At 31.4% G+C, this 22,344-nt stretch overlaps 2 protein-coding genes across 2 annotated transcripts; both read left to right on the top strand.

Moving 5' to 3' along the window:
* The first annotated feature begins 2,298 nt into the window (after positions 1-2,298).
* LOC125828980 (feruloyl CoA ortho-hydroxylase F6H1-3-like) lies at positions 2,299-3,689 on the top strand. Its single transcript, XM_049508275.1, has 2 exons — positions 2,299-2,804; positions 3,058-3,689. The coding sequence occupies exons 1-2, from the start codon at positions 2,299-2,301 to the stop codon at positions 3,629-3,631; spliced, it is 1,080 nt and encodes a 359-aa protein (XP_049364232.1). The 3' UTR covers positions 3,632-3,689.
* Positions 3,690-12,192: 8,503 nt separating this feature from the next.
* Positions 12,193-13,408, top strand: LOC125829002 (feruloyl CoA ortho-hydroxylase F6H1-3-like). Its single transcript, XM_049508286.1, is given in 3 exon segments — positions 12,193-12,454; positions 12,457-12,691; positions 12,832-13,408. Coding segments are annotated over 3 exon segments (1,074 nt in total).
* Positions 13,409-22,344: the final 8,936 nt, after the last annotated feature.

Raw genomic sequence — 22,344 nt, 5'->3', positions numbered from 1 at the left:
AGTCCCTTGTCATTAGATATATATACACACACTTCTACTTCTACTTCAATATACTTTTACTAGTGTAATATATAAGTGTGGATAACTGTGATTCTCAACATGTCTGCAACACTTATATATGTGGTTTCCACTTTCCACGCTTATATATTAGTGTAAGTAGAAGTAGATTTGTATTTTGCCTTTGATATTCTATTTTATTACTTTACTTATTTTGTACATTTTTATAAATAAAGCCATCTTTTGATGCTTTCTTAAAATGCTTGAAGTGCTCCAACTACAGTACTTTTCAATAGTTTAAATATATCCCTAGTCATACTTTTGGGTTAAATATACTTTTTTCGTTGTACTTTGGGGCTAAATATACCCTTATGATTAAATGACGACACATGAATGGCCAAGATTAAAAAAACTATTCAATTAAAATAAATCAAATTCGGATATAACCCGCCCCGCCCAATAATTTAACCCGACCTAATCTATTGACCCACCCAATTTATCTTTCAACCAAGAAACTTAACATTTGATTGAGTTCTCTCCAGAATTCATAAACCACAACACAAGTCATAAATTATACACAAATATCTTAGTCTACAAAATAAGTCTAAGGCTATGATTATGTGGTGGCGTGTTTTCCGCATGCTCCTTTCATCATCTTCATCAGTAGGCTCATATACAAGACTTCGTACACCAACTATGGATTCCAAAGAGCAAGTGGACTGCTGCAATAAAAACGCCAGCGTTTGCTGCGGCGTGAAAAAGTGCAGCAATTTAAGAAGTTAAAGTTGAAGTAGGTTTTCGGAGAGAACTCAATCGGACATTAAGTTAGGTCGGGTTAAATTATTGGGTGGGTCGGGGAGGGGCGGGGCAAGCTATATCCGAATTTGATTTATATTAAATTGAATAGTTGTTTTAATCTTGGCCGTCCACGTGTCATCAATTAATCATAAGGGTATATTTAGTCCCAAAGTATAACGAAAGGGTATATTTAGCCCAAAAATAGAATTAAGGATATATTTAAACTATTTCTTATTGTACATACGTATATTTGGCCCTTTGCCATTTTCAAATTTATATTTTGTCCTTGATATTGTATTTTATTACTATAGTTGTTTTGTACTTTCTTATAAATAAAGCCGCATTTTTATACCTTTTAAAGATGCTTAAAGTCATTCTTCACTTCCTTCTTTATCCTTCCTTTCTTTATCTTTGTTTTGCTACTGGTTATCCCAACTTCTTAGTTACCGAGAAATGTAAATTTTATTAAACTATGATGAAGGAGAAATGTAAATTATTGATCTAATTAATGAGAAATGTAAAATTTAAATTTATATTGTTCATTTCAATTTATGTAATAATATTTGACCAGATATAAAAGTTTGAAAAAGAAAACAATTTTTTTATTTGTATTCTAAAATAAGTCTCACATATTTGTGATCGTTATAAATCATTTTATTAAGAATAAATTAGAAATTTTAAAGTTAAATTGTTTGAAAATAAAAACAAACTGACATACTTTTAAAGTAATAAAAGAAAAAAAATATGTCACATAAATCGAGACACAAATAATATAAGGGAAAAAAGATAAATATATCCCTGAACTATCGTAAATGGTATGCAAATACCCTCCGTCATACTTATGGAACATTGGTGCTCCTGCCATCCAAAAACTAGACCATATATACCCTTTTTACTAACGGACATACACGTGTCATAATCTTATCCACCGACCCGACATTTATCAAGGGATAAGATTGCGCCACGTGTCCCTATTTAGTATTATGTTAGAGTGAAAGGCATATATATGCTCTAGTTTTTGGACGGTAGGGGTACCAATATCCCAAAAATATGACGAATGGTATCTGCATACCATTTACGATAGTTCGAGAGTATATTTATCTTTTTTCCCATAATATAAATATTAGCTCGTGCTTAGCATGAACCATATACCACTACTCTACTAGCTAGTATAGTAGACCTATATGGATAGAATTTGATGAAATTAGATGGTGTCTAAATCATCAAAAAACGACAACTCATTAAATAAAAGTCAGAAATTGTGGATGCATGTGACTTTTTTTTGAAATTTTCTTGCAGCGTGTTTAGAAAAATAAATGAAACGGAAGTATGTTATTCCATAAGTCATTCAAAGACTACAATTTTCTTAAATAGACCAATTTGCAATGATATTTTACTGTTTAATGTTGACTTAAAGCCACTATAAATTGAGTAATTCAATTGCAAATTTTCATTCATCTCCTTTTCTTTTTCTTAATTAATTAATTTATATAAATCTTAATAATGATTGCACCTTTGCCCAAAATTCTTTCAAACTCAGAGAAAGTGTTTGATTTTGTTGTGAATGAAGGGCATGGAGTTAAGGGCCTTTGTGATATAGGAATTCAATCACTTCCCAAGCAATATATTCAACCACTCGAAGAACGAATCACTACGAGCATTGTAATAACCGATGATTCAATCCCAATAATTGATGCATCCAATTGGGATGATCCAAAGGTGGCTGATCAAATTTGCGAAGCAGCACAAAATTGGGGCTTCTTTCAAGTTATCAATCATGGAGTTTCTATTGAAGTTCTTGACAATATAAAAGAGACGAGCCATCGTTTCTTCAATTTACCAACTAAGGAAAAGAAAAAATATACAAAAGAGAATTCAGTTTCGAGTAATGTGAGGTATGGAACAAGCTTTACTCCTGAAGCTGAGAAGACATTGGGATGGAGAGATTATCTTTCTCTTGTCCATATTTCTGATGATGAAGCTACTTCATTTTGGCCTACTTCTTGCAGGTTTGTTTTCCTTTGCATTTTTCTTTTTTTTAAAGAAACGAGTATAAATATGTAGTCACATCATAAAAAGAAATTATGAAATACCCTCAGAGTACTTACTAATAGAACTGTCAATGGGATGTCTCACTTCATCCGGGCTAACTCATATAGGCCTATGTAGTAAATCTCTAGAAATTTTAGAGAATTTTTATTTTATGTAGTACATATTTTATAAACATATTCAATTGTTACTATGAAATGTTTTTTTTTTAAGGGAAGAAGCGCTTGAATACTTGAAGAGTTGTGATACTGTTATAAGGAAGATTTTGAAGTTGCTAATGGGAGGATTGAATGTAAGAGAGATTGATGAAGAAAAAGAGGAACTTTTAATGGGTTTAAAGAGAATAAACTTTAATTACTATCCAAAATGTCCCAATCCGGAGCTTTCAGTTGGAGTAGGACGTCATTCTGATATCTCAACAATCACTGTTCTTCTTCAAGACGATATCGGTGGGCTGTATGTGAAAAAACATGAGACTAATGTTTGGATTCATATACCTCCGGTTAACGGGGCTCTAGTAATCAATATTGGTGATGCACTTCAAATAATGAGCAATGACAAATACAAGAGTGTTGAACATTGTGTGATTGCTAATGGGAGCAACAATAGGGTTTCTGTACCAATTTTCTTGCATCCAAAGGCAACAAGTGTTATTGGTCCTTTAAAAGAAGTGCTACAGAATGGAGAGAAACCAATTTACAAGCAAATTCTTTATGCGGATTACACCAACATCTTCTTCAACAAAGGTCATGATGGAAAGGACACAATAGAGTTGGCAAAGATATAGACTTATTTTTGTCATAATTTCTATTTTTTGTGCTAATAAAGTATAATATGTGTTTCTCCATAAGAATGTGACAACTTTCTAATCATTAGATTATATACTAAGCCAATTAATATATGAATAGTGTACTCAAGTAATATATTGTATAGTGTAATGTGTTTCAAGAATATTCTGTGACATACATAATGTATTGTAATAAAACAAAAATGAATATCGTATAATTTAATCACATACGTGTAATAAAGGTGAATATTCCATAGTTCCTTTTGGATGGGCTTTCAAACGATGCCGAAATGTCGAGGCTGAAATCTCACCCGTACCTCTATTCCATAAATTTTCCCTTTAGTAGCGCCTTCAAATGTTGCCACACTATCAAAACATGATGAGAATGCCAAAACAAGCAAATTGATACCCATATTATCCATATAGGAATTCGAAAACATAGAAATGACCCAAAAACACAATCATGGGACCCACACATGGAATCACAAAATTGACTAGTCACAAAGTTCCAAGCATCTCAAGGAACTTGTGCTCTGAAAATGAGCACAATCCAAGCAGCAATCAAGCCAAAACAACCCCCACCAATTTTCAGCTCTAAGAAACAAAAATGGGTAATTAAGAGGGATTTTGATAGGATTTACCTAGTTAAGCAAAAGATATATCGACCCTGAGGCGTGCCCACATGTACAATTACCCGACAAGACCCAATAATCACCACCAAAAATCTCCAAGAAAAGCTCTCTAAACTCACTCCAAGACTAAGTTCTTTTAAGAAAATACAATAGAAAAATGTGCTGATCTATTTTACAACTGCCAAGCATATTACTCTCTGTGAACACGGAGCTGCTCCACCACGAACGTGGAGGCCAAAAGCCAGCACATCCCATGAACAAGGAGATCTTCTTGTGAACATGAGGCCAAAGATCAACACACTCCGTGAATGCAGAGCTCCTTTGGCGAATGCGGAGGCAAGATCAACCAACACTTAAGAATTCGGCCAAGGGCCTACGAAGGTGAAGAACACAAAATAATGTTGCACCAACAGAACTGCATCAGTACAGTTCTAAGTTGGGGAAACTCCACAATGGTGGCTCGGGATTCAATGAGAACCCTATGAATGCAAACGAATTATGCTATCGAACCAAAAATAAATTGCAAACTTAACGAAATCGATGAAACCACCAATGGAGGTCTTCTCAATTGAATGTTGACCCTAGTCAACTTACAAGGAAAACACACAAAAAGTGACAAACGTCACAAAATCATCCAATCACCTCAGGATCCAAACCAAAGGTTTTTCTAGACCAAACTCGGTATTCTAGAGCTAACCACGTTATAGAATTCTTATCGAAGCACGTTTACCAAGAATATTGATCGAAGTCAACTTTGGCCAAACTTTCATAGTTAAAACGCCTAATGGCTTAAACTCATGTGAAAGGCCTCGGGACCCAAACCAACCATCCTACTACATGGAACTGACGGAATTCTCGCACGATATCATATTCTCTGGATGTTGACTAAAGCCAACTATTTCACTTCAAAAATACCCAAAAGTTCAAAGCTCGCACCAAAATCTCCCAACATCGTTGGGATGCATGCCACCCAACCCAAAACCACACAAAAGCTACGAGGAAGCTATGGAAGGGACAAAATAGGAAAAGCACACAAAAATACGCAAATGACCACAGTGGCCATTACATTTATAATTGTGCTTCTATATATATCTATATATATATATATATATATATATATATATATACACACACTCATACCATTGGAGCATCGTAAGGTAAGGAGTTGACATGAGAGCTTGGGAAGAATAGTAAACTGAGTAACAAAATAAGTAGTGGTCTTGTGTATGCGTTGAGAAACTCTATGGGGTAGAAGGGTTAGGTTATGATCGGATGTGAGGGTCGAATGAATTAGAGGTTGGAGTTGGTAGCAGAAGGAGGTGGGTGACTTGAGGTGAAGTGTATGGGTCCTAATTGCATTTTTAAGTTTCTTGTTCTTTAGTGTGTGCATGATATTATGCGGTTGATTTGGGTCGATCGATGATGTCTACCAATACATGTTGTTTGTATTGATACTACTCTTGTTATGCCACTTGGCATAGTCTGGTTGCAGGATTTCCAATAAAGTTACTTTGGTGAAGACGATGATGATCTCCTTCTTATTCCCTTTTATACATTGTACTCTTTTAGCAGCTCTTTGACCTATTTAGACTAGTTCCTATGGAGGATTTTTGGCTAATTATAAAAAGATGATTCCTACATTTGAGTTTTAGGTTTATTTTGAAGATGTTTTTAAATTGGATGATAAGGTTTCTCCTATCTTGGTGTTAGAGTAGTGCATGTACGACTTAGTGAGTTGGATCATGACAGGTATAAATTAAAATTTTACCATATTTAGAACTAAACCTCTCATCATATAATTAGGATTAATGTAGACGATGTCCAAGCCAATTAGTTTAGGATTTATGACGTGAGCATTTATTATGATTAATTGAGGATTTATGTTACATGTAAATATAGTTAAAATTGGAAAAGGGTGAAAAAACAATTTTGTCTAAAACAAAGTCTTTTAATGAAGGGCAAAAAGTTAATACAATATTTCTAAGGACCTTCAATGTTTCTAATATAGTATAAATTATAAATGTATTTTATAAATTATTCTAGTTGGTATCACTAAGTAGGAGTGATGTTTGCAATATGTATTATAAATGGATTGTTCATGAGTAAAGCATGTATTAATTGTGCCTTATAAATTTTTCTAATTTACATCACTAAGAAAATGAGTGATATGTGTAATATGATATTAAAAATATATTGTGCATGTATTATAATACATTATAATTGTTATACCTGAATTTCAAACAATTAAGTACTATTTAAATTAGTTTATGTTATTAGGAATCTATTAGTTATGTTCTGGAATAACAAACTATCTAAGTCATAACAATGTATGATATTGAATCCAAATTATATTACAACTGTCATTTATATTTAATATAATTTTGATATAATTTTAATAAAATCTTTAAATCTTATAACCTTCAAATCTTAAGACCTTCAAATCTTAAAACCTTCAAATATTCACATACGTCCAATCTTATTCATATATTCAAATATGCTATAAATTTCAATCCAATGCCAAAAAACTCTGAGGTTCGCCTTCTGGATTGTTGAATTTACCAAAAATTCATCTGGCCCTGGCAACGAACAACTAAGAAGCAAAATTCATGCAGTTTCTACTGCTAGAAATTTCAATTCAATTTGAAAAAGATTTCGAGTTTCACCTTTTACATAGATAAATTTACCAAAATTGCATCGGTCTTAATCGAAATTCCCCTCAATTGGGAATTTGAGAACCTTAATCGGCGAATGCAACAACTCATTTGCGAAGCAATTGATGAAGTTTCTTGGGTGAAAATTTTGAAGAATAAAAAAATATTTAGAAAATATTTTCACTAGGAAAACAAGCTCCTTAAAAATGAGGAAAATATATAACATCCCTAAAGGAAGTAGGAAAAATAAGTTGCATAAGTGACGTTCCAAGTTTATTCCTCCCCACCCACCCAACCTTCACCCCTTGGCCTTCGCACCCCCGCTACCCCTCAAATCCCCACTCTCCATCCCTACCCACCTGGCCGCCTCCATAAGATTTTACTAGACAACATATAAATATGCCAAGGATAATATTTTCTTGCTTATTTACCAAACACTAGAAAATAAGTAAGAAACTCACTTATTTTTCAAAAAAAAATATTATTTTTTAGAAAATCATTTTCCATCGAGAACACTTTTCATTCACACCAAACACTTAGCAACACTAGTTTAATAATAGCAACTTTTAATATTTAATAATACTATGCGTGTTTCTTTTCCACAAAGTAAAAAGGAGCCCGAAAAAAATACCCAATTTATTGAGGAACTAGAATTTTTCAAAAATCAAAATATTGAGGTAAAACTTACCCGCACCATGTGTATTTACCAATCCAATACATGCACATTTAAATTTACAGTTGATTTTACTTAATTTTAATTAATTAACATGTGTTTTACTTTGTTAAATCACGTAATAATATCTATGTGTGAACATGCAGCTGTAATTTTGTTCACTTTCCAAGTCCCTTGTCAAATTTATATAGTGTATGTATGTGACATTTTTTTTTTTGGAATTTTCTTGCAACGTGTTTAGAAAAATAAATGAAACGGAAGTATGTTTTCCCATAAGTCATTCAAGACCAAGATGGTGGGTCATGGACAGAGGCAGAGGCACAAACTTATTAGGAGTGTACGTACATTCGCTAACTTAAAAAAAATCATATGTATATATGTATATATCTATTTTAAGAAATTGACAGAAATTAAGATAAAGTTAATAGTGCACCCATAAAAAGGATAGGAGTATCCAGGGGCGGAGGCAGCATATAATGAGGGGGTTCATCCGAACGCCCTCGGCGAAAAATATTACTATTTATATATGGTTAAATTATTTTTTAGGTATGTATAATAGATGTCGAACCCCCTTCCACTAGTTCGTGTGTTTACTTCTCAGATTTTGAACCCCCTTATTAAAATTTCTAACTCCGCCACTGGGAATATCATTGTGTTGTTGGTATAAAGCAAGAAAAACCACCTCTGAGACCAGGGTTCAAATCCAGCTAAAATCCTTTTTCATTAGTTTTATTGATAATATTGGTGCACCCGAAGTTTTCAAATCCTTGATTCGTCTCTGGTCATGGATGGAGCTAGTAGCCTTCATGCGGTATCTAATAGATTTCACTTAAATATTGTATTTATATTAATAAATTTATTAAAACTGTATAAATATTAAATTTAGAACTCGATTAATATTCCTTAAATTTACCATTATAAAATGTATAACTTACCTAAATCTCATAGTGTAAAACCTAAATTACCTTATATCCCTATTATTTTTCTAATTACACAAATCCCATATTTTTTAGGCATTATGGATACATAATTAAGGATCCGGATACATTATTGTTGATACATTATGTATCAATCTGTTGCACTTATTAAGGGAAAAAAAGCTGAAAAATTAAATTAAGATCTCATAATATCCATCTGTTGCACTAATTAAGGAAAAAAAAAACTGAAAATCAAATTAAGATCCCACAAATTGCGCTATTCCATTCCAAATTATTGTCAAGAATTCAATCATATATAATGTAACAAACCAAAAAATTTAAAAATTAAATTTCTTCTTCTTGTTCATCATTCTCTCTGTTTCATAAAAACTTTTGTCGAAATTTCGGATTAGCTAGGTGAGTTATGAAGGATACAAAAGTAATGGAATTGTTGTTGTACAAACGATTTCTTTTGTGAATCTTCAAGTTCATCGAATATCCTTTCGATTTTGATTCAAGATTGTTGAAACTTTTGAGATTTAAAATTCTTCTCCCATTTGATTGAAGATCCTTTCAGATTTGATTCAAAATTGTTGAAAATTTTGAGTTTCAAAATTATTCTCCTAGTTCATTGAAAATCCTTTCAAATTTGATTCAAAATTATTGAAAATTTTGAGAAGATACATCATGAAGATCCTTTTAATTTAAATTGATAAGTGTTGTATTTCTACTAGATACATTAAATAAGAAAGTGTTGCCCATAAGATTTTAGGTTTGAGATCAATACATTATTGTTTGGTAATTATTATGTATTAGATACATTTAGTATAAATTCGAATTTACGTATCATAACTAAAAAATTAGTCATGATACATTATTATTTATGTATCTTATTTTGTTTGAGAAATACTATATTTTAAAATTTTTAAAAAACAGTATACATGTTATTATTCCAAATAGCTTCTTTTGTGTGTGTGTGTGATAGATAACACAAAGTTTATGCATCAAGTACATTTATACTGAACATGATAAACACTAATAGAAGATTCAACAACATTAGAGTTATGTATCAATACCTTAAATATGAACATTATACATTGCATAAAACAAAGGTTATTGTAGCAGTGATGTATCGGATCAATGATAACACTAACAAAAATTAATTTAAGACTCAAAACAAATGAGATACATTAAAAATTTGTATCTTTGATAGTGATGGTCGTGCAATAGCAGATCCAACTTTTTTTACTTTTTTTGAACGTTTTTCAATAGTAGATACATTAAAAGAAAATAAATATTTTTCAAGAAAAATTTTCTACGACAATATGATTAACTAAAATTGCAAAGGTTCAATAAGATTTCAATGGGGGCAGGGGGGAGGAGGTAATTTTATTTTTATTTTTTTAAATGAAAAAATTAAAAATAATAATAAAAGAAATCATAAATTGAAGTGATGGAAAGAAATCTACCTCTTGAATAATTTGAAATCATTAATTGTAAATAGAAAAGATTTGAGTTCAAAAATAGATTAATTGATGTAATTATGGAGAGATTTGTGGCATAAAAAAAGGAAAGAAAATCATGGGTATGAGATTTCAAATTAATGTATCCGGAAAAGGGGATGATGGGAGGAAAAGAAAGGATTTTTGATATTTTTTGAAATGATAGGGAAAATCAGAAAATATGATAATAAATGGTGTGTAGTTAAGTAATTTTTCCTTAGAAAATTTAGAATCATAAAGTTGAAATCTTAGTTTCGTCTCCGTAGTCAATTTGCCAACAACGGAGAAACCATTAAACTTTAAACACTAATTCTAATTGCTAATAAAGTTTGGAAAGTTCAATGAGGACTCTCTTTTTGGAATTTTAATAGATGGAATTAAATGTGCCATTCAAAGACAGCTATGTACTTAAATAGACCAATTTGCAATATTTCGGTTATTTCCTTTACTTCCCCTACATCAATTTAAAGCCCTTTAAACCCCTTCTAAATTAAGTAATCTGCAATATTTTACGGTTTTAGGGAGTGTTTGGCAGGAAAGAAAACATTTTTTGGAAAATATTTTTCAATTTTCTCATGTTTGGTGAGCTTAAATGTTTTAGAAAATATTTTTCAAATCAACTTATTTTCCTTGAATTTAAGGAAAATGACTTCTCTTCAAAAATTAAGGAAAACATTTTTCAAAACTCTCTTCCAACCTAAAATTATAATTTTTTTTAACTCACATCATACCCCGACCCTCCCCTTTCAAAAAAGAAAATCAATTTCTTTTACCCCTACCCAAACCAGCCCCTTCCCCAACAAAAAAAATTACTCCCTCCGTTTCACAAAGAATGACCTCCTTTCCTTTTTAGTCAGTTTCAAAAAAAATGACCTCTTTCCTTTTTTGGTAACATTTTACTTTTTGTTTTCCACGTGGCATGTTTAAGACCACAAGATTAAGGGCAATTTTGTACATTTGACATAACTTTAATTTAGGACCACAAGATTCAAAAGTCTTCTTTAATTTCTTAAATTTCGTGCCAAGTCAAACCAGACCAATCTTTTTGAAACGGAGGGAGTAACAATTTAAATTTTTATTTTTAAAAAATAGTTAAATTTTTTTATTTTTTTACCCCACCCAACACATGACTAACCCTACCGCCACAAAAATAATTAAAACTTTTCGAAAAATTAAAATATTCATTTTCTTTAACCCACACCTACCCCAACCCCCTACCAGCACCCCCCCACCCCCAAATGAAAAAAAAATTAAAAGTTTGTTTTTGAAAAATAATTTCAAATTTTTAAAATTTTACTTTTTACCCCATCCTACCCTGACCCCCCACCCTCCCAACCAGTCCCACAAAATTAAAAAATTGTTTTTGATAAATATTTTCAAATTTTATTAATTTTATTTTTTATCCCACCCTACCTCAACTCCCTTACCAGCCCCCCTTCCCCACACAAAAGAAATTTAAGATTTTGTTTTCTTAAAAAAAAAATTAAAATTCCAGTTTGAACGTTAGGTGTAGTTGGATCCAAATTTTGAAAGTTGGGATTGAAATTCCAATTCGAAAGTTGAATCTTTGGTCTTGCATCGATTGTTGGTTGTCGGGGTTGAGTCCTGATTTTGAAGTCGGATCTCGATTCGAATGTCTAAGTCGAAATCCGAATTGATCGATCGGTTCAAGTTCGACCGTCGGGGTCAGGTCCTGGGTCAGATATTCATTCCCATTTCGAATGTCAGGTATCGAATCAAAAGTCGAGGTCATGTCATTTGTCAGATCTCATGATCAGAGTTTTAATTAGTCATTGAGGTTGTGTCCTAGTTCGCATGTCGGGATCATGTCCGAGATCGACTATCGAGATTAGTTTCCGAGTCAGGAATCATTTTTCTAAAAAGTATTTTCTACTCTCTAGTAAAAAATAAAAGATATTTTCTTAAAAAAATTCATTCACAAATCAAATACTAAAAATATTTTTCGGAAATAATTTTCTACTGCCAACTAAACAGGAGAAAGTAAGTCTGAAATCTACTTGTTTTCAAGGAAATTTCCTTCCTACCAAACACACCCATAATAGACTTTCGGTCATTTTCTTTACTTCCCCTACATCAACTTAAAGCCCCTATAAATTAAGTAATTCAATTGCAAATTTTCATTCATCTCCTTTTCTTACAATACATCAGGTTTTTCTTTCATAATAATGATTGCACCTCTTTCCAAAATTCTTTCAAACTCTGAGAAATTGTTTGATTTTGTTGTGAATGAAGGACATGGAGTTAAGGGCCTATGTGATATAGGAATTCAAGCACTTCCCAAACAATATATTCAACCACTCGAAGAACGAATCACTACGAGCATTGTAATAACCGATGATTCAATCCCATTAATTGACGCATCCTATTGGGAAGATCCAAAGGTGGCTGATCAAATTTGCAAGGCAGCACAAAACTGGGGTTTCTTTCAAGTATCAATCATGGAGATCCTATTGAAGTTCTTGACAATATAAAAGAGACGAGCCATCGTTTCTTCAATTTACCAACTAATGAAAAAAAGAAGTATACAAATTCACTTTCGAGTAATGTGAGGTATGCAACAAGCTTTAATCCTGAAGCCGAGAAGACATTGAGCTGGAGAGATTATCTTTCTCTTGTCCATATTTCTGATGATGAAGCTATTTCATTTTGGCCTACTTCTTGCAGGTTTGCCTTCCTTTGCGTTTATTCTTTTTCAAACATGAGTATAAATATCCTCTAATAGTTACTATGAAATATCCCAACGGGGCCTAATCCATATTGACGGCTCTACTTACTAATAGTTACTATGAATGTTTTTTTTTTAGGGAAGAAGCACTTGAATACTTGAAGAGTTGTGATACTGTTATAAGGAAGATTTTGAGGTTGCTAATGGGAGGATTGAATGTAAAAGAGATTGATGAAGAAACAGAGGAACTTTTAATGGGTTTAAAGAGAATTAACTTTAATTAATATCCAAAATGTCCCAATCCAGACCTTTCAATTGGAGTAGGACGTCATTCTGATATCTCAACAATTACTCTTCTTCTTCAAGATGAAATCGGTGGGCTGTATGTGAAAAAAAATGACATTAATAATGTTTGGATTCATATACCTCCGGTTAACGGGGCTCTAGTAATCAATATTGGTGATGCACTTCAAATAATGAGCAATGACAAATACAAGAGTGTTGAACATTGTGTGATTGCTAATGGGAGCAACAATAGGGTTTCTGTACCAATTTTCTTGCATCCAAAGGCTACAAGCGTTATTGGTCCTTTAAAAGAAGTGCAACAGAATGGAGAGAAACCAATTTACAAGCAAATTCTTTATGCGGATTACACCAACATCTTCTTCAGCAAAGGTCATGATGGGAAGGACACAGTAAAATTTGCAAAGATATAGCATTCTTATGTGTTTCTTCGTAAGAATGTGATAGCATTCTTATCATTAGATTATATACAGAAGTTTTGACCAAAATAAGCTATTTAAAAAACCAATTCACCAAACTAATACGCTTTTTAAATTTTTTACAAAAGTAGTATAAACGTACTTCATGGTAACGTTTTAGGTTATTTTTATTTTAAAAATTCAACGGACAAAAACTGACGGAACTGACGACGTTAAATGAATAAACGTTACTGTGAGTAACGTTTTACGTGTAAAACGTTACTCACAATAACGTTTATTGAGAATCCAATCATGTCAACCCTGCAAATGCAGAATCAAATCCTGCAAATTTAAAATGTTACTCATAGTAACGTTTTAGGTGTAAAACGTTACTCACAATAACGTTTTAGGTGTAAAACGTTACTCACAGTAACGTTTTAGGTGTAAGAATCCAATCACGGGTCTTCGACTCTTGCAAATTTAGAATAAATCCTGCAAATTTAGCTATAAAACGTTACTCATAGTAATGTTTTACCTCAAAAACGTGACTGTCAGTTATGACACTCTGTTAAAGTCTTCCTTCATTTTTTAAATTGACCACATGTGATTGTAAAATAAATGTTGCTGTAAGGAATGTTTTGCATATTCCAACAATATTCAACAAAACTTTTACTTGTGTTGCCCATTGTTAAAATAATATTCACAAAACTTCATTAGGTAATAAGTCAAGTGTATCATATTATTAAGAGATTTTTTAAAATAATATTAATAAATTAGATAAATAATTTTAAAGCTATAGTAAGAACTTAACATAATATGATAAACTTCACTTATTCTAAATTTGCAGGAGTTGAAGACCCGTGATTGGATTCTTAGTAAACGTTACTCATAGTAACGTTTTAGGTGTAAAACGTTATTATGAGTGACGTTTTAGGTGTACAACGTTACTCATAGTAACGTTTTAAATTTGCAGAATTTGATTCTGCATTTGCAGGGTTGACGTGATTGGATTCTCAATAAACGTTATTGGGAGTAACGTTTTACACCTAAAACGTTACTTACAGTAACGTTTATTCATTTAACGTCGTCAGTTCCGTCAGTTTTTGTCCGTTGAATTTTAAAAATAAAAATAACCTAAAACGTTACCATGAAGTACGTTTATACTACTTTTGTAAAAAATTTAAAAAGCGTATTAGTTTGGTGAATTGATTTTTAAAATAGCTTATTTTGGTCAATGCTTCTTATATACAAAACTAATTAATAGATGAATCATGTACTCAATTATAAGAAGTTATTCTTCAGAATAATTGACCTGTTTCTTTATGATTTATCTATTCTAGGCTAAGAAGCTCAATCTACTACGGAGGATCAATCTACTAAAAAAAAGAGATAATGTTCGATAGGTTTGGTCCTAAAGCTTGGGAGATTTCATTTGTATAGGTTTATTAGGCTATGACTAATTAGGGAAACACATAGAAAGAGTTGAAAGTTTGAATTCCATTAGTTTTGTGACTATAGCAAGATAACATATCAATAGGGCAATTCTCCCATTGCTTCCCAATGTTCTGAGAGGTTGTTGACAATGTTTTTCATACCAGTCCATAACTTTTTGGTAAGGACGACTTATGTGCATTTGACTTATTAGTTTGGAATAGGATTTAGGTTTTCTACTTTCATAAAGATTGAACTTTCTATTATTGTTGTAGTAAGACTCTTATTTAAAGGGACTTCTGATGATCAATCATTAAGTCATATTTCCCCAAAAAAAACAAGAGATCAAATTAAACTATTTCATGTCTAAAAGATAATTTTTAAGTATACTTCATTAAACCTCAAAAAATAATTTATGATGATTTTTTACACTGTATTAGGAGGTGTTGACACCCAATTTTGACCCTTCACAATATGGATTAATTATCAAGCTTCTCTAATCTCAAACAATTTGAAATAATTAGCTTTTATAAAATTCAAAATATTTTTCGAGTTATTTTTAGGCGATTTGTCATTTTTATAATTTAAAATAATATATAGAGTTGTCTAAAAGGATCAACCCAACCCCACCCAACCCAAGCCTCGCGGGCCAAGAAATTTGATGGATTAGGGCGGACAGGCCCTTCATTTGGAAGGATCTGAAAATGTTCAACCCAACCTAACCCTAGAAGGGCCGCAAGCTGGGGTGGGCTATCCTTTTTTTTTTCTTTTAAAACTTAAATTTCTATAACATCAAGAAAATGAGAAGATCTAGTGTTGTTTCAATAACACTAACAATAATATTGTTTCAGTAAGACTAACAAAAATCTAGTGTGATTAGCATGTATCTAGGATACTAGATACGCAAAATACATGTATCTGGTGTGATGCATCCCAGATACGCGAGAAAGATAAGAGAGTGGCGAGTGAGATGTGAGAGAGGTGAGGGTGCGAAATTTGTCTTTGTATCCTAGATACATGCGAATCCACTTGGATAGAGTGTATCTACAACAAATTACACATAATTTTGAGTCTATGTATCCCGAGACACATGTATCTAGACGCACCATAAGCTGAAAATAATATTACAACATAGCGTACATCTAAGTAATTAGCCCATATACTAATGAGATTTAGGTAAGTTACCCTTAAATAAATAGTTTTGGCCCATGACTACCCCATCCCGTCCCCGATAAAGCCCCAATGACCAAGGGCATATAAACCCTAGTTTTAAATGTGCTTGAAAAATCCTATCCCAACCTTACCCCCAATAGCGGATTGAGTTGGGTCGGACCCATGGGCTAAGCCCATTTTGACGACCCAAATAATATATAGTATAACTTACATAAATCATATACTCCCCCCGTCCCATTTTATGTGGCAACATTTGACCGGGCACGGAGTTTAAGAAATAAATGAAGACTTTGAAATGTTTACTAAATTGCCCTTTAAAAAGTAGTCTCTTTTTTCTCTCTCCTCATAAATGTATTGGAGTATTATTTTAAGATTAAGTGGGACCAACAAGGATAAAAGAGAAATTGTACCTTTATAAACTTACCATATAAGGAAATGTGACATTCTTTTTGGGACTGACCAAAAAGGAAATAGTGCCACATAAAATGGGACGGAGGGAGTAGTATAAAACCAAAATTACCTCTATCCCTATTTTTTTTCTAATTACACAGATTCCATGTTTTTTAGGCATTTTGGATACATAATTAAGGATTTGGATACATTATTGATGATACATTATGTATCAATTTGTTGCACTTATTACGGAAAAAAAACTGAAAATCAAATCAAGATCTTATAGTATCCATCTGTTGCACTAATTAAGAGGAAAAAAAACCTAAAAATCAAATTAAGATCTCATAAATTGCGTTATTCCATTTCAAATTATTGTTAATAATTCAATCATATAGTGTAACAAACAAAAAATTCAAAAATTAAATTTCTTCTTCATGTTCATTGTTCTCTCTGTTTCATCCATTAGCCGAAAGTTTCATACGATACTTAATAAATATTTTGATCTTTTTACGTTTCTTTTTACTTTCAATCATACAGAGATAAATCCTAACATAACGAAAAAATTCAAATTTTCAAATTGTTTCGGTCCACCTATTTAGCGAAGAAACCTTTCAGATTTGATTCAAAAACTTTTTTCAAAATTTTGGGTAAGCGATGTGAGTTATGAAGGATACAAAAGTGATGAAATTGTTGTTGGACAAATGATTTCTTTTGTGAATCTTCAAGTTCATCGAAGATCCTTTCAATTTTGATTCAAGATTGTCGAAAATTTTGAGATAAAAAATTCTTCTCCCAATTCATCGAAGATTCTTTCAATTTTGATTCAAAATTGTTGAAAAGTTTGAGTTTCAAAATTATTCTCCTAGTTCATTGAAGTTCCTTTCAATTTTGATTCAAAATTATTGAAAATTTTGAGAAGATACATCATGAAAATCCTTTCAATTTAAATTGATAAGTGTTGTATTTCTACTAGATACATTAAGGGTGTGTTTGGTATGGAGGAAAATATTTTATGGAAAATGTTCTCATGTTTGGTTGACTTAAAATGTTTGGAAAGTGTTTTCCAAATCAACTCGTTTTCCTCAAATTTAAGAAAAATGACTTCCCTTCCAAAATTAAGGAAAACATTACAAAACCCTACTTCATCCTTTAATTTTTTTTCTTACCCTACCCATATCTTGTACCCTCCCCTCCCCCTACTACCTCCCCCACCCCCTCTCCCCCTGCCACCCCCGTCAATTATTTTTTTTTAAAAAAATTATTTGTAGAAAATATTTCAAATTTTAAATTTTAAATTTTTTTCATTTTTACGCCACCCCTATCCCCTATCCCCCACCCCACCCAGGTCATTCCCGTCAAAAAAAAAATTAAGAAAAAAATATTTCAAATTTTAAAAAAAAAAAATTCTTACGCCACCCCTCCCCACACTCCACCCCCATCAATTTTTATTTTTTTTAATTGCTTTTGGAAAATATTTCAAATTTGATTTTTTATTTTTATTTTTGCGCCACCCCTACCCCCCCCCCCCCTTCAAGCCATTCCCATCAAAAAAAAAATTTAAGAAAAAATCATTTTTGGGTAAATATTTCGAATTTAAAAAAAATTCTATTTTTACACCCCCCACCCCCCCTCTCACCCCCGTCAATTTTTATATTTTTTTAAAAAATGCTTTTGAAAAGTATTTCAAATTTATAAAAATTTCAATTTTTTATGCCACCTCCACCCCTACCCACCCCCCTAGCCGCCTACCCCCAGCGACTTCGTCAATATTTTTTTCTTAAAAATATTGATTTTGAAAAAAAAATTCCAGGGTTGAATATTGGAACAATCATCGGGGTCTTGTCCTAGTTTGGGTGTCAGGGTCTGATCCTAGATCAATTATCGGGGAGTGAAAATTGGTTTAGGAATTTGGCTAGTGAGTTGCAATTTTAGCCGAATTGAATGGTCAATTACATTACGAATTTAGTCGATAAATTAAGAATGTAGCCTATTGGTTTAGTAGGTGAAATTGGCTACAAATTAAAATAAAAAGAATTAATACTAATTAATTAACAAGCTTCTTAATCTTATCAAAATAAAATACTTGACCTATTACAAATATAAATCATTGATCCAAACTAAACTAATTAACAAAATATTAAATTAAAAATAATTTTTTTTTGAGATAATTTTAGAATATTTATCAAAGGTGTAATTATATACACAATTATATAGAATTATATATCAGGAAAAATTACCTAACTAAACATCATTTATTATCATATTTTCATACTTTCCCTATTATTTCAAAAAATATCAAAAATCCTTTTTTTTTCTCCCATCGTCCTTTTTCCGGATACATTAATTTGAATTCTCTTATCCATGATTTTCCTTCCTTTTTTCATGCCACAAATCTCTTCACAGTTACTTCATTAATCTATTTCTGAATTTCAAATATTTTCTCTTTCCAATTAATGATTTCAAGTTATTCAAGCGGTAGATTTCTTTCAATCACTTCAATTTTTTATTATTATTTTTTTTATTTCTAATTTTTTTCATCTTAAAAAATTACTGAATCTTTTGCTCCAGGTCTCTTTACTGGAAGAGAGGTGGAAAAACCTTGCTAATGCACAAAGTTCATCTTGGAGTACATTTGGAATGGTTTCAGGAATTTCTAATGGCGGTCTTGATACACTTCATTCTGTTGGTTCAATCTTTTAGTTTTGGGGTTAGCCAATTAGTTTGAGAAGGATACATCTTCGACTTATAAAACAATTGTGGAAAAAACACTTAAAGAGGGGGAAATGTCGAGATAGTGGTGGCTATGGTAAGGGCTTTAGATCGAGATCCATAGGTGACGCTATTTGTTGACAATGGAAAAAAGATAAGAGAGTTGGTCCACAACAAAAGCGGATTTCTTCGTCAGCTTTTTTTTCTTTGCTTTCTGCTGATTAGATTGTCGACTTTTTTTTTAATCTTTTGGTTGTTCATCTTTTCTGATACATATGAGTTCACATTTTTAATGTATCTAGTTGATTTTGTTTCTTAAACTAATGTATAATGCTTTCGTTTCAAGAGTATGATACATTACAATTTTAAAATGCACAATGTATTGTGCTCAAATATTAGTTTTGATACATAACCTTAATTAGGATTGATACTTGATACAAAAATTCTACCAAATGTATCATTTATCTTACATCAGCCTCTTCATCTACAATTTCTGATACATATGGATTCCTCTCCCTCTTTTAGTATTGGGCTTACCCAATTTGATTATGAGGATGTAAAATTTTATGAAAATCGATCGAAACAACCCATTAATCATGAAGAATTTGAGAGCAGTGAAGTCGAAGAAGGATGTATCTTCGAGTTCTAAATCTACTTTTCAAAAACTCCCCCAAAAGAAAGAAAAAAAATTAGATCTGCCATTGCACGACCATCACTATCAAAGATATAGATTTTCAATGTATCTCGTTTATTTTGATTTTTAAATTAAACTTTTTTTAGTGTTATCACTGATCTGATACATCACTGCTACAATAGCCTTTGTTTTATGCAGTGTATCATGTTCATATTTAAGGTATCGATACATTACTCTTATGTTGTTGAATCTTCAATTAGTGTTTATCATGTTCAATATAAATGTACTTGATACATAAACTTTGTGTTATGTATCATACACCAAAAAAATATGCTATTTGAAACAATTACATGTATAATGTATTTTTGAAAATAAAATATAGTATTTCTCAGATAAAATAAGATACATAAATAATAATGTATCATGCACTAATTTTTTATGTATGATATGTAAATTCGAATTCATACTAAATGTATCTGATACATAACAATTATCAAACAGTAATGTATCGATCTCAAACCTAAAATCTTATGGGCAACACTTTCTTATTTAGGTTTTGTTTGGTATGAAGGAAAATGTTTTCTTGGAAACAAGTAGGTTTATAACTTATTTTCTCATGTTTGGTTGCTGGGTAGAAAATATTTTCCGAAAAAGATTTTTTAGTGTTTTATTTATTAATGAAAAATATTTTGAGAAAATATCTTTTACTTTTACTAGACAGTAGAAAATATTTTTTGCAATTGAAATTAAAACTATTTTTAAAAAATAAACTTAAACTTTTTTGGGGGTGGGGGAAGGGGGATAGCGCGCAGGGTGGGGGTAGGAATTAGATGGTAAAAAGATAAAAATTGAAATTGAAAATATTCTTTAAAAACAAACTTAATTTTTTTTGGAGGGGGGCGGGAGGCTGATGAAGGTGGGGGGGGAGGTGGGTGAAAAAAAATCGTAATTAGAAATATTTTTTAAGAGCAAATTTTAAATTATTTATTTTAAGAGGGGGGATGGTGTGGGGGGGGGTCGAGGGTAGGGGTGGGTGGGGTGAAAAATATTTGAAATTGGAAACACTTTTTTAAAACAAGCTTTAAATTATTATTTTTATTGGGGGGGGGGGGACTGGTGGGGTGGGTGGGGGGGGAGAATAAAAATTGGAAATTGGAAACATTTTTTAAAAACAAACTTTAATTTTTTTTTGTGGGGGGTGGGGTGCTGGTAAGGGGTTGATGGGGGGGGGGGGGGGAGGGTTCGAGGGTAGAGGTGAGGTGAAAAAATAAAATTGGAAATTGGAAATATTTTTTAAAAACAAACTATAATTTCTTTGGGGGGGGGGGTAGGGGCTGGTGGGGGAGGGGGTAGAGGGTCAGGGTGCGTAAAAAAAATAAAAAATTAAAGTTGAAAATATATTTTTTAAAAAAGCTTTAACTTTATTTTTCAAACAAAAAAAATAATTGTAATTTGACGTTGGAGGAGAATTTTTGAAAAATGTTTTCCTTAATTTTTTAAGGGAAGTCATTTTCCTTAAATTTGAGGAAAATGAGTTGATTTGCAAAACATTTTCCTAAATATTTAACCTAATCAAACATGAGAAAATTGGAAAATATTTTTCGAAGAATACTTTCCTTCGTACCAAACACACCCTCAATATTTATTAGTTAGGATATGTTCATTAGAATAATTTAATTTTGAATATATAGTATAATTTTTTGCTTCAGAGGGTTTGAAATAAGTTACATGCTCCATTTAGTTCCGCCCATTATAGCTATAATTATTTGAAATCACAACTAAAAGTAAAAAGGTCAATCACATAAAAGGTTTGTTCTTTATTTCATGGTATGTCAATCTATCAATCTATCATTCAATTACATATTACTGACATCATCATTTGATTTATAATTGTCTAATTGCACGCAAAATTATATATATATATATATATATATATATATATATATATATATATATATATATATAAATATAAAACTGAAATATCATGTCATAAACTCAAGAACAACATCTTTTTTAAGTTCAATTTGTAAAAATATGGTTGTAATTTCAAATTTCAAACTTTAAAAGTTGAAAATGGTGAAAGAATAAAGTTGGTTTGAAAAGTTACTGAAATATCATGTCATAAACTCAAGAACAACATCTTTTTTAAGTTCAATTTATAAAAATATGGTTGTAATTTCAAATTTCAAACTTTAAAAGTTGAAAATGGTGAAAGAATAAAGTTGGTTTGAAAAGTTCGTAATCGAGACCACCAACTCATTTTCACGGAGTTGTGTTTGTGTCATTTCACAAAACTAATGCATAAATGATATTATTTTTTTCTATTTTATCCTTTAAAAGTTGTCAGTCTTTGGCAGTATAAGTTACATGCTCCATTTAGTTCCGCCCATTATAGCTATAATTATTTGAAATCACAACTAAAAGTAAAAAGGTCAATCACATAAAAGGTTTGTTCTTTATTTCATGGTATGTCAATCTATCATTCAATTACATATTACTGACATCATCATTTGATTTATAATTGTCTAATTGCACGCAAAATTATATATATATATATATATATATATATATATATATATATATATATATATATATATATATAAAACTAAAA

The sequence above is a fragment of the Solanum verrucosum genome, unplaced genomic scaffold (assembly GCF_900185275.1).
Source record: "Solanum verrucosum unplaced genomic scaffold, falcon-dt-bn FXZP01000231.1, whole genome shotgun sequence".
In the NCBI taxonomy this organism is placed as follows: domain Eukaryota; kingdom Viridiplantae; phylum Streptophyta; class Magnoliopsida; order Solanales; family Solanaceae; genus Solanum; species Solanum verrucosum.
The sequence above is the reverse complement of the archived record's forward strand: the minus strand, read 5'-3'. Positions and strand labels throughout refer to the sequence as shown.

Coding starts and splice junctions, on each gene's coding strand:
- LOC125828980 (XM_049508275.1), top strand. CDS start 2,299: ATGATTGCACCTTTGCCCAAAATTCTTTCAAACTCAGAGAAAGTGTTT. Junction 2,805..3,057: donor TTTTGGCCTACTTCTTGCAG/GTTTGTTTTCCT, acceptor TTTTTTTTTAAG/GGAAGAAGCGCTTGAATACT.